The sequence below is a fragment of the Hemitrygon akajei genome, chromosome 14 (assembly GCF_048418815.1).
Source record: "Hemitrygon akajei chromosome 14, sHemAka1.3, whole genome shotgun sequence".
Classification (NCBI taxonomy): domain Eukaryota; kingdom Metazoa; phylum Chordata; class Chondrichthyes; order Myliobatiformes; family Dasyatidae; genus Hemitrygon; species Hemitrygon akajei.
The window spans coordinates 21,360,647-21,377,285 of record NC_133137.1 but is presented as its reverse complement, the minus strand read 5'-3'; the positions used below and the strand labels follow the sequence as shown (position 1 = coordinate 21,377,285).

Genomic DNA, 16,639 nt, shown 5'->3' with positions numbered 1-16,639 from the left:
TTCGGGTTCTTGCCTTCCCTAGATTTAACGTGTGACTTTTTTCCCCCCCACTGAAACCAAAATGTAACATCCTTCCTTTCTTCAACATTTCTCACCTAACTAAAGTTGACATTCCAGGTTAAATATGCCGTTGTTATGGAGACGCAAGAAACTGCTGATGCTGGGATTTGGAGCTGGAAGAACTCAGTGGGTCAGGCAGTATTTGTGGAGGGAAACGGATAGTCCGCGACCTTCATCTGGACAGTCTTCGATCCGGAATGTTGACGACTGATCTTTTTCCTCTTTAGTTACTGCCCGAGTTCCCACAGCGCTTTAGAACCTTTGTAATGAGTAGAGTTTAACAAGGTTTATCGTACGGAGATCTGTCTCACAAGCGCTACTATTATCTCTGTCTTGCAAGTTTGAGGCGTAGCAGTTGTAAGTCTCTATATTTAAGTGTTCTAGACCTTGTAGTACTGTCGCCTCTCAATTAGGGTGAATTCAAGTTTCTCTAATGCGTAAACATTGGCTGTGGGAATTAGATTTGAAATTTACAAAGGAAGATATAAACGTGTAATCTGAGTTATATTCATTGTTTGATTACGCCGGCATATTGGATATGTTGTCTACACGTCTCTCCTGGCCTTAAGATTCCTTTTTGTACTCGCTATCATCGACTTTGGTGGCATATTAAGTAGTCCTGACCCCTTAAATTTCTTCTCTAAATAAGTAGTCCAAGCCACTTCTTTCTATTTCCATGTTCCACCAGAAAAACCTTTATTTTTGTCTGATTAGGCTTTGTCATTTTTTTTAACATTTGTGTCTCCCCCACCCCACCCTTCCAATCCTCTGGAATGTTTCCTTTGCTTAAGAGTTTTTCTTAATATGAGTGCTGCTTTATCAGAGGAATTGCTCTTCAAATATGATGACAAACATAGAAAGCCATCTGTCATGTTTACCTGTGGATTTTATTTACATTCCTCTGTATACCATGACTGCTTAAGTAATTCATTCAGCTTTACAGTCTTATATATATTTTTAAAAAAAACACTGTTTACAAAGCATTCTGTGCTTATGATTCTAGGCTGGCTGTCCTTGAGTTGAAGATCCCTGCATCTTTTCTAGTTTCTCTGTATTATTCACTGTTTGCAGGAACCGGATCTTCGATATTGTTCCAATGATTGATTTATCAAAGTCTTGTATACTGACCTTGAAGGAATGCAGTATGCCCACTGACTCGTGGGAATCTCTCTGACCCATGGAGAGGTCAGAGAAGTATCATTAAGGAAGCTATTGAGAAGTTTGAGTCCATGGATCAGGGAGCACATAGGATCCTAATAAGGAGTGGAACATTTCATCAACTATCCGCCTCTTCGTCCCATTAACCCCATTAAAAAGAAGTGTCTACTGTTCCCTGTTGGCTTCCAAGAACCCTCAAAACAATAAAACTAAAGTGAAGACAAGTAATCCTGAACTCCAGAGGACTCCTAAGAAGAAATAAAAGTATCTGCTGCAAATCAGTTATTCGTTAAACCATAACTAACAAATGTCATTGTTTTCCGTGTAGCTAAATCAAACATGTAATCTCTTGAAATGCTATTACCTCCAGTTTGTTGCGTAATATGTTGCCTTTAATAAATGCATTTGCATATTTTAAACGTTTTGAGCTGTCCATTCCTCAAGTCACTGATTTTATTTAAGCCAATGGGTCCAATACGTTCTCTTGTCCAAAATATTCTGTGATGTTTTGATTTAGCCTAAATTACTGACATTTTAATATCACAAGCAAATCTAGAATAGTTTCATTTTGGACTTCTTAAGCCACTAATAAAAAATATATATAGCTGTGGTCTTAGCTAGAATTTTGTGCTCCCTTTTTCACAAATACAAGTCATTTGTTTCTGTTTCTTAATAGCCACCCTCTCAAAGTATTTCAGATAGTTACCTATTTAGCATTAAATGTCCTGTCATTCCCATATGGTTTAATTCTTTCCAATAGCTCTATCGGAACACTTATTGGAAACCAAGATATACAGGACTACCATCAATCTGGTCTTCTACTGAAAAGACACAATCAGGTTAGTGAAGTAGGCCCCCTATATTCTGGTTCCATGATGAGAAATTCCTGATAGCCAAATTCCCCAAGTGGTTATACAATTACATTATCTAACACCGAGTTAATGGTTTACTGCATCTTTCCTACAATTTATTCAAATCAAGGACCGAGGATCAGATTTCATGCCTGTGTGATGGGAAACTGAAATCATAATCTCCTTCCAATTTGAAGAACCAGTCTGGACTTCCGCATATGCTGGTTCTGTCCTTTGATTTCACTGCCATTTTGGGGGCTTTAAAAATTGGTATAAGAACACTAAAAGCTTTATGTTTGTTAATCTTTACTATGATGATTTCTCCACTCCTTTCTATTGAAGCAGTCTTTAGCTAATGTATGTACCCATCCTATATTAGTGAGATTAAAAACATGACAATTATCTCAAAATTAAAGCATATTTTTATCTTTGTGTAAAACTTGCCCTGAAAAATCACTCAAAGCTCCAGTTCTGGATTGTCACTTCTAAATGAAAGGAAGCAAGTATTTGATTTTATGTAAATCTTGTTTCATAGGAATCCTGGAGTTCATTATGGGACCATGAATGAACAGGCATGAATAAATGCCCATTAAAACAGCACTACATTGTTCGAGTCTAGTGAATTGATCAATCTTTACTTGTATTGCTGGCTTTAGTATCGTGATCAACAATTAGAATATACTATTTTGTGCTTTTTTTCCCATTTATTTGTCCATTGCACATTCTGAATTTGGGTGTGCTAGGCTGTTGAAGCTAATGTTTACAAAATTGTGCCAAATTCTATTTTTTATTTGAAATGAATTGGATTTGAGAAAATATTTTGCATATCTGGGAGCATCTGTGATTGTACGTGCTTATGATCTTGGTTAGCATCTGTCTTCTTCATGGGATATCAAAAGTGTCAATGAAGTTTGGAGGAAGTTTTGGATATTCACTAATTTCTTTGTTTTTTTTAGAGAATTCTTCTCGCCAGTGCAGAAATACCAGCTACTTGTCTACCATGCAGATTCTCTTTTTCATGATAAGGAATATCGCAATGCTGAATCTAAATACAAAATCGCTTTGCAGCAGAAGAAGGCACTAACTAAAACTACCAAAGTAAGACCAGCTGGTGGGAGCACCCCTTCAACACCACAAACACAGGTAGTGTGTAAAGAACAATAATTTTAAAAGATTTATGATGACTTTATGTTTGAGAAAAAGATACTTTTGATACGTATAACGAGAAAAATCAAGGTAGGTTCAGTGTTAGGGGCATGAACAGAAAGACATTGATCCATGAAAACTGCTGATTACTATTTGAAATGGCTACCAGTTCAATGATAACAATTGTACATTAAAATGGTGTGTGTTAAGGAATGATGTTTTCTGTATTGGTAACAAAATATCCTCTATATTTTTGAACAACTAATTCCCTTCCATTAATGATTATTTAATTTGAGATTGGTTATTGCATTTGGAACTGCAAGTACTGTTTCAAACTTTATGAATGGAGTTCACTGTGGTAACCTTTCTTGTAGGCGGACTTCATGTAACATCTTGCTTGAGACTTGATTCTGTGATCTTTGGTGAAACAAACTGAGAAAACGATCTTTAACAACTCTGGGGGTATGAAAGTTAACATAAATGCAAGCCTTTTTGAATGGAGAATATTAAATGAAAATACTTAAAATATAAAATAAAGGCAAATTTTTATTACTAATCAGGTGTGCAATGAAGATGTAACATTTGCTTAATTTAAAAGATCAGCATAGAGAAACTACAAGCTGGTATCATGCATTCTAGCCAGGAAATATGCATAATGGTCAGAATAGTGCTAATTTGGAGATTGCCAAACGTTATTAGATTTTCTGGTGTAGTCTGTTTTGTCGTGTGCTTTTGTAATATAATTCTGGAGGAACGTTGTTTCATTTTTTAACTGCATTGCAGTTGTGGTTTCTAAATGACGATAAACCGAAATTCAATTCAATTATAATTGGAAATTGATATTAATTTATTTTTTATATTTGCAAGAATTTTTTCTATGAAAATACAGTGGATTCTGGTTAATTAGGACACATCAGAACCAGTAAATTTTGGCCGAATTAAGTGGCTGCCCCAATTAGCCTTGGCTTCATTGAAATAGTTAAAAAGGTATAAAAGAAACACAAACTACTGTTTAATTGATTAACAAATGATGTATTTAAATGAAACAGAACAAATTAGAACACTCAATACTACTACAGTAGTATTGCAGAGTACAATAGTCAGTCCTCCTTATCCACGAGGGATTGGTTCCGGGACCCCTCGCGGATACCAAAATTCGCGGATGCTCAAGTCCCTTATTCACCCTGTCTCAATGCGGTGGACCTTAGGACCCAGCGGTAGGGCTCTGAATCCACAATGTTTCTGTTTACAAAGATAATCACTGTCACAATTGAAAATAAAGTGGAAATAATAAAGCAATCGGAAAGAGGTGGAATGCCATCAGTCATTGGAAAAGCGTTAGACTACATCGGTCAACAATCGAAATAATTTTAAAGGATAAAGTGAGAAAGGCCCTGCCCTGATGAATGCTACAATTATTACTAAATAACAGAGTGGTTTAATTATTGGGTTTTGGGTTTTTGATCCACCACATCAACTCAGCACGGATGGAGAGCGCACTCGGGAGCGGTCTGTCACTGGATTGGGTTCCTGAGCCCGGCACTAAAACATACATTCTTAAGCGTTTTATATGCATAGAAAGTTAAAATATATACTATATACTAAGACAAACGTTTGACTAACTGACACTAAATAATACTGGATGTACCTGTTCCAACTTACTTAGTAACATCCAAGACGATTGTCGATACCTTCAAATTCATCATGGTACCTAACTTGTTGAAGAATTTTCACTTCCAGCCATTTCTGGCATGTCCAAGCCTGAATGCTTGAAACCGAAATGAGGAAAGCAGTAATGAATTATCTTGCTGCTTATCACTCAGCAACTGTCAGTAACAAAAATCACTTTTAAACACAAGCACATACAGCTGATGCCATTTTAAAAACTCTTCACTCTTAAGCACGGTTTAGTTTCTAACGGCCACACAAGTGCATGTGCTAGTTAGAAATTGTTCAGCAATAGTCTCCTGCCCCAATTAAGCAGCATAGTGTCCAAAATAAACAAAGGGAATTGGGGCTATTTTCTCAATTAGTTTTTGTTCTTTAAGCGTTGTCCCAAAGTGGCTGCCCTGATTAACGGTCCAATTAACCGGAATCCACTGTGTACTCATAAGTAAGGAAAGAATCATCGTAATGCCTCAGACCATGAACAGGTCCTTTATTCATTCCCTAACATTTTGAAATTTATTTATTAAAGGACAACATCATAGTAGCTATTGTTCCTGTGTTCATTTCATCGACCTGGTTTTTATCCTGATTTTTCAATGTTGTTAATGCGGAGTTGCCATGTTTTTGCTGTGACTGGGTGCATTTTCCAGTCTGTGTCAATACACATCCCAAAAACGTGATTGGTTTGTACTTTGGTTACTGTAATCTATCCTTGGTATAAGTAGGTGAGCATTTAGGGGAGCATAGGTTGTAGAGGAATAATTGTGGGAATGGGATTCCTCTCTGAGCTCATAGACTTGATGGGCATGAAGTACCCTCCTTGATCTCAGTTGAGTCATAGCTAAGATTTAGTTGTGTTTTTACTTGTTTAATTGTTTAATCTTTAATTGATTTTGAGATTCGTAAGGATGGTTTTGATGACAGAGAGGGAGGTTAGGGTTTTAGGGTTTAAGAATAGGGATTTAGAGCAATGACAGGTCAGACCAGAGTCTAAGCCTCCACTCTGTGTTTGAATATCAGCGACGTGGACGGCAAGTTCTGGAGTTGGAGTTCTGTGCGGACAGGAAGAACAAGTTCCAATGACTGTTTGGATTTGTGAATCGGGAGTTCGAGGCCTGGTGTTCGATGATTGCGTGTCCTGGATCGATGCTGAGAGTCGAGGCCCAGAATCAGAAGTCTAGAAGTCAAGACTTGTTGGTTGGAACTGAATTTGCGAGGTTGCTGGTGATGTCGAAGCCCCGTATTTGCAGGCCTGAGTTCACTGGAAGCTGGAGTGAAAGGACAGTGTATGTGTGTGGGTCATAGAGTCCTAGAGAGGTACAACACAAAAGCAGGCCCATTGGACCCATCTAGTCCAAACCAAAACCATTTAAGCTACCTACTCCCATCAACCTGTACCGGGACCATTGGCTTCCATATCTTTACTATACATGTATCTATCCAAACTTCTGTTAAACTTTGAAATCAAGCTCACATGCACCACTTGTGCTCATTCCACCTCACTCCACACTTTCACGACTCTCAATGAAGAAAATTTCCCTCCTGTTCCTCTTAAACTTCTCACTTTTTACCTTTAACCCATGATCTCCGGTTTAGACCCACCCAACCTCAGTGGTAAAAGCCTGCTTGCATTTACTCCATCTATACTACTCATAATTTTGTATAACTCTTTCAAATCTCCTCTCAATCTTCTAAGTTCTAAAGAATACACTCTTTCCTTATAACTCAGGTCCTCCAGACCCGGCAACATCCTTGTAAATTTTCTCTGTGCTCTTTCAACTTTGTTAACATCTTTCCTGTAGGTAGGTGACGGAAGCTGCGCACAGTACTCCAAATTAGGCCTCACAAATATCTTCTACAACTTCAACACAATATCCCAAGGCCAAAGTACCAAAAGCTTTCTTTACAACCCTATCTATCTGTGATCCCATTCAATGAATTATGGACCTGTATTCCAGATCCCTTTGTTCTACTACATATTTAATTATACATATCATGTGTATAATAAGTAGTGTAACACGAAAGCAAAAACAATTGTGAGGTATGGGTTCATTGTCCATTCAGAAATCTGATCGCAAAGGGGAAGAAGTTGTTCCTAAAACATTGACTGTGTGTCTGTAGGCTCCTGTACCACCTCCTTGATGGTAGCAGTGAGAAGATGGCATGTCCTGGGTGGTGGGGTCCTTAATGGCAGAATCTGTCTTTTGAAGATGTCCTGGATGCTGGGGAGTCCAGTGCCCGTGATGGAGGTGGCTGAGTTTGCAACTTTGGGCAGCTTTTTCTGATCCTGTGCAGTGGCCCATCTATACCAGATGGTGATGCAACCAGTTAGAATGCTCTCCACGGTACATCTGTAGAAATTTGTGAGACTTTTTGGTGACACACCTCTCTACAGTCTCCTGAAACATCTAATGAAATATAGACACAGTTGTGTCTTATTTCTTTGTAAATGCATCAGTATGTTGGGTCCAGAATAGATCTTCAGAGACATTGACATCCAGGAATGTGAACCTGCTCACCCTTTCCACTTCCGATCCCTTGATGAGGACTGGTACGTGTTCCCTCAACTTCCCCTTACTAAAGTCTGCAATCAATTCCTTGGTTTTACTGACGTTGAGTGCGGAGTTATTGTTGCAACACCATCCAACCAACTGAACAATCTCACTCCTAACAACCTCCTCATCACCATTTAAAATTCTGCCAACAATAGCCGTATCACTTTGTAGAAATCTGTTTTCACTTTGACGTGAGTTTTTCTGTTGATCAGTGTCGAAAAAGGCAAATTAAATCCACTGTGATTCGATGTTGTAAAACAATAAAACATGAAAACTTCCCGGGGGGGGAGGTGAATACTTTTTATAGGCACTGTAAATGTTTTTTGAGCTGTGCTCTTGCTTAGTGCTATTGGTCCATGGCATAAAAAAGGTTGAGAACCCTTGGTGTAGAGAGAATAGAGCAGTGGGCAAAGCACATATCATTGAGGTGTGACTGTGTTGATTGCCAGCGAGATGTTATTTCTGATCTGCATTAACTATGATGAGGAAGTCAAGGATCTAGTTGCAGAGGGAAGTACAGAGGTCCAGGTTTTGGTGTGTGTTGATTACTAAGAGTATGATCGTGTTTAATGCTGAACTCACTTGAGTGTTGAAGAGTGAAACAAGATGAATTTTTGATGATGACTATAAATTGCCCAATATATTGAACTCTTATTTAATGTTTGGCTTGAAGTACAGTTCTCCTAACCTCTGTGCTACTGTGCCCCTGTATTAACAAAGTAAACCATATAATACAGAAAATATAAAGATTATAATTATAACATGCTGTGACTTTCTAGCAGGCCTATAGTAATTGCTGAGGTGACCATTTTTCATTTGTGGAGCAAGTGAACCATACAGATTTCCCCCGCTATCCGAAGGTTGAGTCTTCCTATGAAATCGTTTGTAAGCTGAAATGTTGTAAAGCGAAGAAGCAATTGCCATTAATTTATATGGGAAAATTTTTGAGCATTCCCAGACCCAAAAAAATAACCTACCAAATCAAACCAAATAACACATAAAACTTAAAATAGCACAAACATATGGTAAAAGTGAGAATGATATGATAAGCCTATATAAAGTAGAAATATTGTATGTACGGTGTAGTTTCACTTACCAAAATCAGGAAGACAGTGAGCCAAAATCAATTTGGAGGAAAAAAAATTGGCACGCACGCGCACACAACTGCCCGCACAAGGCTTCACGGTCATGGTAATCTTTCTCAGGGTAAACACATGTATAAAGCGGGTGTCTTTTTCTTGTAAAAGCGAAAATCCTCTTTGGTTAGCGAAAACAGGTACTAATGTAGGTCTTTCATAACACCGAGCTGTCATAAAGCGAATGTTCGAAAAACGGGAACCACCTGAATTTATTATCAAGCCTGATTTTTTTTTTCCCCTCTCTCCCTCCCTCTTCCCTGATATTGAATGCAAATTTCCACCAGGGGTCACTGTAAAGCTGAGGAGAGGAATTGCTGCTCATTTTCTAATGTGCAGAGCTAATTGTAGTCCCTATCACTAATAGTTCACACCCTATGTCAGTTTGAGGGCACACTGCATCCTGGTGTTACTCTAGACTGACAAGGGAGTAATAAAATGTAAATAAAACTTTAACTACTTTAGAAATTTTTAGAAATTCATGATTTCCAATGGATATATATGGAAAATACATATACAGTATTGATAGACATTACTTGCAAAATTCTGGTCCACTTGCCTCAAATTGCTTTTGTTTTATGTGTGCAGATCATGACAATAAATGAAACCATATAGGTTAAATTGTGTTGGCATCATATGGTGGAGCTTTTCATCTTAAAAGCCCATTTATACAAATGCTGTCATGGTGTTGGCAGTTGTTGAAGTAACTGTCGTCACAGATAATAAAATGTATTAACTAAAATAACTGGGCCCAGACACATGCACTCTTACAACTCAAGCATTCCTTTTATTTTACTTGGGCACAAGGAGAACGCCATGAGCCCCTGTCACCCACACTGCTCTGAAGTATGAACAGAAAACTGCTATTTTTATACAGAATTGGCTTATCAGCTATGGATATTGATTATTTAAATAGTATGCATTTGAATTCATAACTTGCAAGATCAATAGCCATTTAGATTTGAGGTGTTAAAATCAATCAAAGCTATGACTGGACACCTGATGATATTTTGAAGTTAGTGAAGTGAATAGAATCTTAGTTGTTGGGTTTGTTGCATTTCCTTCTGTTATCTCATCTGTGACACTCCCTGTGACACTATGCTTTAGGAAAAGTCTCACGACAGAGGCCTCACTCACTTGGCTCATGTACACACTGCAGCAGACTACCTGGTCTATAGTAAGCAGAGGTGTCTCTAACAGTCTCGCTTTAAAGACTATCTTTGCCTGTGCTGCACCTGCCATACAGTAAACTGAGGTTTATTAAATGGACTTGCTGCTGTTATATTGTGTGAACTAGAAATCCCATTCTGATATGCTGGACACTCACGTTTTTCACCCCTCCATTTTCATATGTTCCTTTGAATAAGGAGCTTGGCGAATATGAAAATGGAAATTGTGACAATAGCTATTTATAATTGTACACAAAGTGAGTATCATAGGAATAAGAGCAGTCACATTATGTCAATAATGTCTACTGCATTTTATGCATCCTCAGTGGCTCCTTTATTAGGTACACCTGTACACCTGCTTGCTAATGCAAATATCTAATCAGCCAATTGTGTGGCAGCAACTCAGTGCATAAAAGCATACAGACATGGTCAAGAGGTTCAGATGTCATTCAGACCGAAAATGGGAAAGAAACGTGATTGAAGTGACTTTGACTGTGGAATGATTATTGCCAGATGGGGTGGTTTGAGTATCTCGGAAAACATCCAGTAGGCAACAGTTCTGTCAGCAAAAATGCGTTGTAAATGAGAGGGATCAAAAGAGATTGGTTCGACCTGAGAGGAAAGTGACTAGTAACTCAAATAAACAAGTGTTACAACAGAGAGGTGCTGAAGAGCACAGCTTGTCAAACCTTGAGGTGGATGGACTATAGCCACAAGGGGTTGCGCTCCTGTATCTAATAGAAGTGGCCACTGACTAATAGCTAGAAAACTTGTAAAATTATAAAAGTATGAATGAATTGTGTATAACATTCTTATTTGTATTCTAGTGTCTACCTTCAGAGATTGAAGTCAAATATAAAATGGCTGAATGTTATACAATGCTGCGTCAAGAAAGGGATGCAGTTGCAATCTTGGACACTATTCCTACCAGGCAGCGCACTCCAAAGGTTGACATTGATTAGTTTTTTTTAATATGAAGTTTGTGCAAATTGAGTAAAATGTTACAAACAGAATTTCCCCCCATTTACTAATTATTTTCAATGTAGATTAATTTTTCATTTAATGTTGTTTAAATTGAAATGCTTTCTCTGTGTAGTGTGAATATTTTAAATTATGTACTTAGTTTAGAACTACAATTGTTTTTACTAAAACAGCCATTTTTGGTAAGGAATAATTTTACACTTATATATTTTAATTCATTTTTTTTTAAAAAAAGACTTTAAAGTTTGAAATTGATTTGGTTCCCTGTTTTTGAACCAATAATCTTGTATTAGATTTTTAGAATGTTAGTAATTTTTTTCCCCATGCTTTCTTTGCATGGCTTGACTTGAAATTATTCTGAATTGTAAATTAATTTATATTACTGAGTGTTTTTCTCTATTATACAGATTAACATGATGTTAGCCAATCTATATAAGAAAGCAGGGCAGGAGAGGTCAGCTGTAACCAGCTATAAGGAAGTTCTACGACAGTGTCCCCTGGCTATGGATGCAATACTAGGTAGGGTTTTTTTTAAATGGGCCATGATTTTTTTACATGTACACTTAACAAGCAAGCAAGAAAGTCAACTGAGTAAGTGGGATAGGTGCAAACCATAACAATAAGTTTTTTGCTTGTTTTATGGACTATTGCCCCGAGTCTATTTTCCATAAATTGGGAGTTGCCATATTACCTTTTCCCAGATCATATAACAGTGATCTTTTAGTGGGAAAATATTTTCCGTCAAAAACCATTTTATTCTCAAATTGTTGTGGGATTTTTTTGTAATTTTGAAAACAATGAACATATGCATCAATTTTTGATCCTCTGAAGAAAGCAAAGTAGCTATCCAAGTTTACCCTGATCACGAAGTCAATACAAAAAGGAGGGAAGCTAATCAGCCTACTGTGTTAACAGTCTCAAATGTAAGAACATATTGGTTAGTAATGCTTATCTTCCCTCTCCTCATAGCCCTGTAAATTCTTTCCTTTTGGATACTTGCCCTTTTTGAGCACTTCATTTGAACCGACATAGTAACATGGGGATCAAGTACTAGAACTTTTACTATTTGATTCGTACATTAATAACTTCTGTTAACGAAATGCCAGCTTGCATCTTTTGCCTTCACAGATGCTGCTTGACCTGCTGATTTCTTTCTGGTTTTTCAATTTTTTTTGTTCCAGAATCCCAGGATGTTGCCTGGGATGGGATGGAGTGTTGGTAATAAGGATAGACCAGGTGGACTGGATTTGTTTTCCCTGGAGGTGGGGGGGGGAGAGATTCGGAGAGAGAAAGTGGCCAGCGAGTGTACGTTTGTGGCCTTCTGCTGTAGCCCATCCACTTTAGATATGCTCTTCTGCAACATGTAGTTATTTGAGTTACTGTTGCCTTCCTGTCAGCTTGAACTAGTCTGGCCATTCTTCTCTGACTTCTCTCATCAACAAGGCGTTTTCACCAAAAGAATTGCTGCTCACAGAATGTACTTTGTTTTTCACACCATTCTCTGAAGTGTAGAGGATGTTGTGCATAATAAGCCCAGCAAGTCAGGAGTTTAAGATACTCTAACCACTCTGGCACCAAAAATCATTCCACCTTTGATCATTTAGATCACATTTCCCCCCCATTCTGATGTTTGGTCTGAACAACAATTGAACTTCTTGACCATGTCTGTGTGCTTTTATGCATTGAGTTGCTGCCACACGATTGGCTGATTAAATATTTGCATTAATGAGCAGGTGTACAAAATAAAGTAGCCATTGTGTGTAGGTTTATGATAAGGCATAAGAAGTTTAGATAGGATACAAGGACAAATATTGTCACCTCAGGAATGATTAGAGTTTGGAATGAGAGGGTGGTGGAACCAGTGGTTCTCCCAACAGTTGATAAGTATCTAGAAGAGCACTTGAATGACCAAGGCATAGGAAGTTATGGACTAAGTGCTGGTAGATGGGATTGTCTGGATGAGTATGTAGTGATTGGTATGGAAAGGGTGAGCCAAAGGACCTGTGTTGGTGCTGTAGGACTCTGTTTCTACTACTAACCCTAGATTACATTCTGGAACCACCACTTAACTGTTTAAAAATGTTTTCCTTGTGTCACATCTGTTCTTTTGCCAGTCATTGTGTGTATAACCTTCAGAATGTATGGGCCTTCACAGTTTGGTCTGGTCTGTGTTCCCTGTGGGTTTGCTTGAGCTTCTTATCGATTTTAATGTATCCACCTTGTTATTGTGTGTTGTTGTTTCTCCCAAAATTTGATTTCTACAGGCGCCTCATTTAGTACTCAGGATATGTTTTCAGGAACAAGAGAGCCAATAGATTCAGTGCTGAAAGAGTTCTTAACAGCATTTATGTGAAGAGTGGGGCATTACAGTTGATGCTGCTATGCTGGGAACTTAAGCAAACCCCCTGTCCCCTCTTGCTGCACATTGGTCTGCCAGGTATGTGGCAATCATCCAGCACTGAATCGGCACATAGCTCCACAGTTTGCACCCCTTGCCCAACATCAATCCAAAATGCTATTATTTCTGAATTGTGTGGGCTCGGGTGCACTCTGGTATGCAAGGTTTCTCTTCCAGTAGAGCTACAGTGGAAAGTTAATGTTTGAAAGTATTTCTATCTTGAGAGTAAAATAAGACTCAGTTCAAAGGTCAGGTCAACTAAAGGAGTTCTTCAGTCCAGTAGAAACAAGTTATCTTGAGATTACTGTAGAAAAAAAAATCTTTTTAAAAGTTTCAGAAAATGAATACCCAAAGACTCTTCAAATAATTAAGCAAGAAGTATCCATCTTGTACATTACTAATAAATCTTTCCTTTTCTACAGGTCTGCTGTCTCTTTCAGTGAAGGGTGCAGAGGTGGCGTCTCTGACTATCAATGTGATTCAGAGCATTCCAAATCTGGACTGGTTATCTGTTTGGATCAAGGCATATGCTTTTGTTCACACTGGTGACAATACCAGGGCAATCAATACTATCTGGTAAGGGGATGTTTTGCACTATCCACTTATGTGTGTATTAAAACATTATTGTCCTGGTTGGTGTTTTATGTATATCCCAACTTAAAAAGGGCATTCCAGTTCTGGAAAATTATTTTAATTTATTGTTTCAATTAAGAATTGGTACCATTTGGAAGTTGGCATAATGTAGTCTGCTTGTACTTTGAGGATCATGCCCATGAAATAATTTCTGGAAGGAAGTAATGTGGTACGTTAGCAAGGTGCTTTTGTAAATATAATGGACAGGCTTCTAATTTCTGCACTGTAATTAACAGCACACTTCTACGATCATTTTATCCACAGCTCTTTGGAGAAGAAGTCATTGTTGAGGGATAATGTGGATTTAATGGGAAGCCTAGCAGACTTGTATTTCAGGGTGGGTGACAACAAAAATGCCATCCTGAAGTTTGAGCAAGCTCAGATGCTGGATCCATATATAATTAAGGGTAAGTAATATTGAAATTCATGCAAATATGAGTTTTCCAGTTGATCAAGATGATCACTAGCTCAATAACTGTAGTTCTAAATTTTGCATTAAAAGCATGTCTAAATGTTTGAAGATTTGTTGAGGGTTGCACTGGTATTTAACTGTATGTTCAAAGAGATGTTCGCATTTATGAAGTGACTTTCACATCCTAAATATTGTAATCTAGGAAACTTCCACTATATTTGCACTGTTCACTTCCTGAAGTAACAATGTGACAATAACCAGGTAATCCTTAGACACATTGTTTCAGAAATAAATATTGACTAGAATGCCAGGAATAAATCCCCAGCTCTTTGAGTCGGTGCCATAGAATCATTTACATCCACCCCAGAACAGATGGAATCTTTGTTTAGTAATTCATCCTAAAGGTAGCACCTCTTGCTACTTGTGACTTCTTTGACAATGCAAAAAAAAAGTCAGTTTAGAATTTTATCTATTTACCACCCTAGTTTCTGACATGGTGCTTGAATCTTGGGTCTCAGAAGAAGTCGTGACTGATGTTCCCCTCCCCCACCTTTTTCTTCTAGCGTCTTCCCCCTTCCTTCTGTCTTGAAGAAAGGTCTCAACCTGAAATATTGACTTTATTAATTTCCATAGATGCTGCGCCTGATCTGCTGATTTCCTCCAGCATTTTGTGAGTTGCTTTGGATTTGCAGCATCTGCAGACTTCCTTGTGTTATGACTGATGACTTGATTCTTAAAAAAAGTAGAAATAGAGTTTGGATATCCAGTGGGCATTTGTTACAATATAGTAATTTGAAGAACTGGAATAAATTGCTGAACAAGCATGGTGTAACACACACAAATTGCTGGAGGAACTCAGCAGGCCAGGCCGTATCTATGGAAAAGAGTACAGTCAACGTTTTGGGTCGAGACTCTCCGTCAGGACTGAACATGATATAGATAGTTAACTGTTTAATATTTTCAAATCTTTACCTCACTTTAGGAATGGATGTCTATGGGTATCTTCTGGCAGGTGAGGGCCGACTAGAAGATGTTGAAAATTTAGGTGGTCGTTTATTCAACATCTCTGATCAGCATGCAGAACCTTGGGTTGTCTCAGGGTAGGTATTAAAGTTTTAAATTGTTTCAGGAAGAAAGAAACCATTCTTTCTGGTAAATAAGTACTTTGGTTAGTAGTATAATGTATCTTGTTCTGAAACATTGTTATACAGATTTTCATGTGCTTTGCTTGTAAAGGTTTTCTTGATGAATGAAAAATGGGGATCTGATTTTACATTTCCGAGCAGATCTTGGTAGAGTCTTGGCTCCACTTGATCTATGAGTTGGAGCTGAGCTACATAAGACCATGTCCTAATGTTCAGCCTCAACTCCACCCTAAATAAACTTTCAACAAGTTGCAGCTTTTTTATCGCTAATTTTTATTGCAACACCATCAAATTACATTCAATACAACCAGTTGCCAATTATATTTTGACTGATTAACCCAGCCTCTCCAACCTTCATCACCATCCCCCCTCCACCCCTCATCCTCATCCCCAACCCCCTCTCCACCCCTCTCTCTCCCCACCACCAACCAACTGAATAGTAGTGCGTACACAGACAGAGCATTCCTAAGCTGACAGTGATGCAGGTGGATGCTTCCCTGGTGTCATGGATTATTGATTACCTGACTGGCAGACCTCAGTACATGCACTTGCTTCACTGTGTGTCAGACAGAGTGGTCAGCAGCACTGGGGCTCCACGGGGGACTGTCCTGTCTCTCTTTCTCTTCACCATCTACACCTCGGACTTCAACTACAATGCAGAGTCTTGCCATCTTCAGAAGTTTTCTGATGACTCTGCCGTAGTTGGATGCATCAGCAAGGGAGATGAGGCTGAGTATAGGGCTACGGTGGGAAACTTTGTCACATGGTGTGAGCAGAATCATCTGCAGCTTAATGTGAAAAAGACTAAGGAGCTGGTGGTGGACCTGAGGAGGGCTAAAGCAGCAGTGACCCCTGTTTCCATCCAAGGGGTCAGTGTGGACATGGTGGAGGATTACAGATACCTGGGGATATGAATTGACGATAAACTCGACTGGTCAAAGAACACTGAGGCTGTCTACAAGAAGGGGCAGAGCCATCTCTATTCCTGAGGAGACTGAGGTCCTTTAACATCTGCCAGACGATGCTGAGGATGTTCTACAAGTCTGTGGTGGCCAGTGCTATCATGTTTGCTGTTGTGTGCTGGGGCAGCAGGCTGAGGGTAGCAGACACCAACAGAATCAACAAACTCATTCGGAAGGCCAGTGATGTTGTGGGGGTGGAACTGGACTCTCTGATGGTGGTATCTGAAAAGAGGATGCTGTCCAAGTTGCATGCCATCTTGGACAATGACTCCCATCCACTCCATAATGTACTGGTTAGGCACAGGAGTACATTCAGCCAGAGACTCATTCCACCGAGATGTAACACTGAGCGTTATAGGAAGTCA

General features: G+C 38.7%; 1 protein-coding gene across 2 annotated transcripts in view; it reads left to right on the top strand.

Moving 5' to 3' along the window:
- anapc7 (anaphase promoting complex subunit 7) overlaps nt 1-16,639 on the top strand; it is a 41,042-nt gene that overhangs the window by 431 nt on the left and 23,972 nt on the right. The window contains exons 1-7 of one of the 2 annotated variants that reach the window (XM_073065620.1): nt 1,967-2,057; nt 3,026-3,212; nt 10,571-10,690; nt 11,132-11,243; nt 13,545-13,698; nt 14,020-14,162; nt 15,150-15,267. In XM_073065620.1, coding sequence (XP_072921721.1) covers nt 10,604-10,690; nt 11,132-11,243; nt 13,545-13,698; nt 14,020-14,162; nt 15,150-15,267 — 614 coding nt within the window. In that variant the 5' untranslated portion in view covers nt 1,967-2,057; nt 3,026-3,212; nt 10,571-10,603. Of the gene's footprint in view, nt 1-1,966; nt 2,058-3,025; nt 3,213-10,570; nt 10,691-11,131; nt 11,244-13,544; nt 13,699-14,019; nt 14,163-15,149; nt 15,268-16,639 lie in introns of those variants that run through there. The other variant, XM_073065619.1, reaches the window with a different exon arrangement.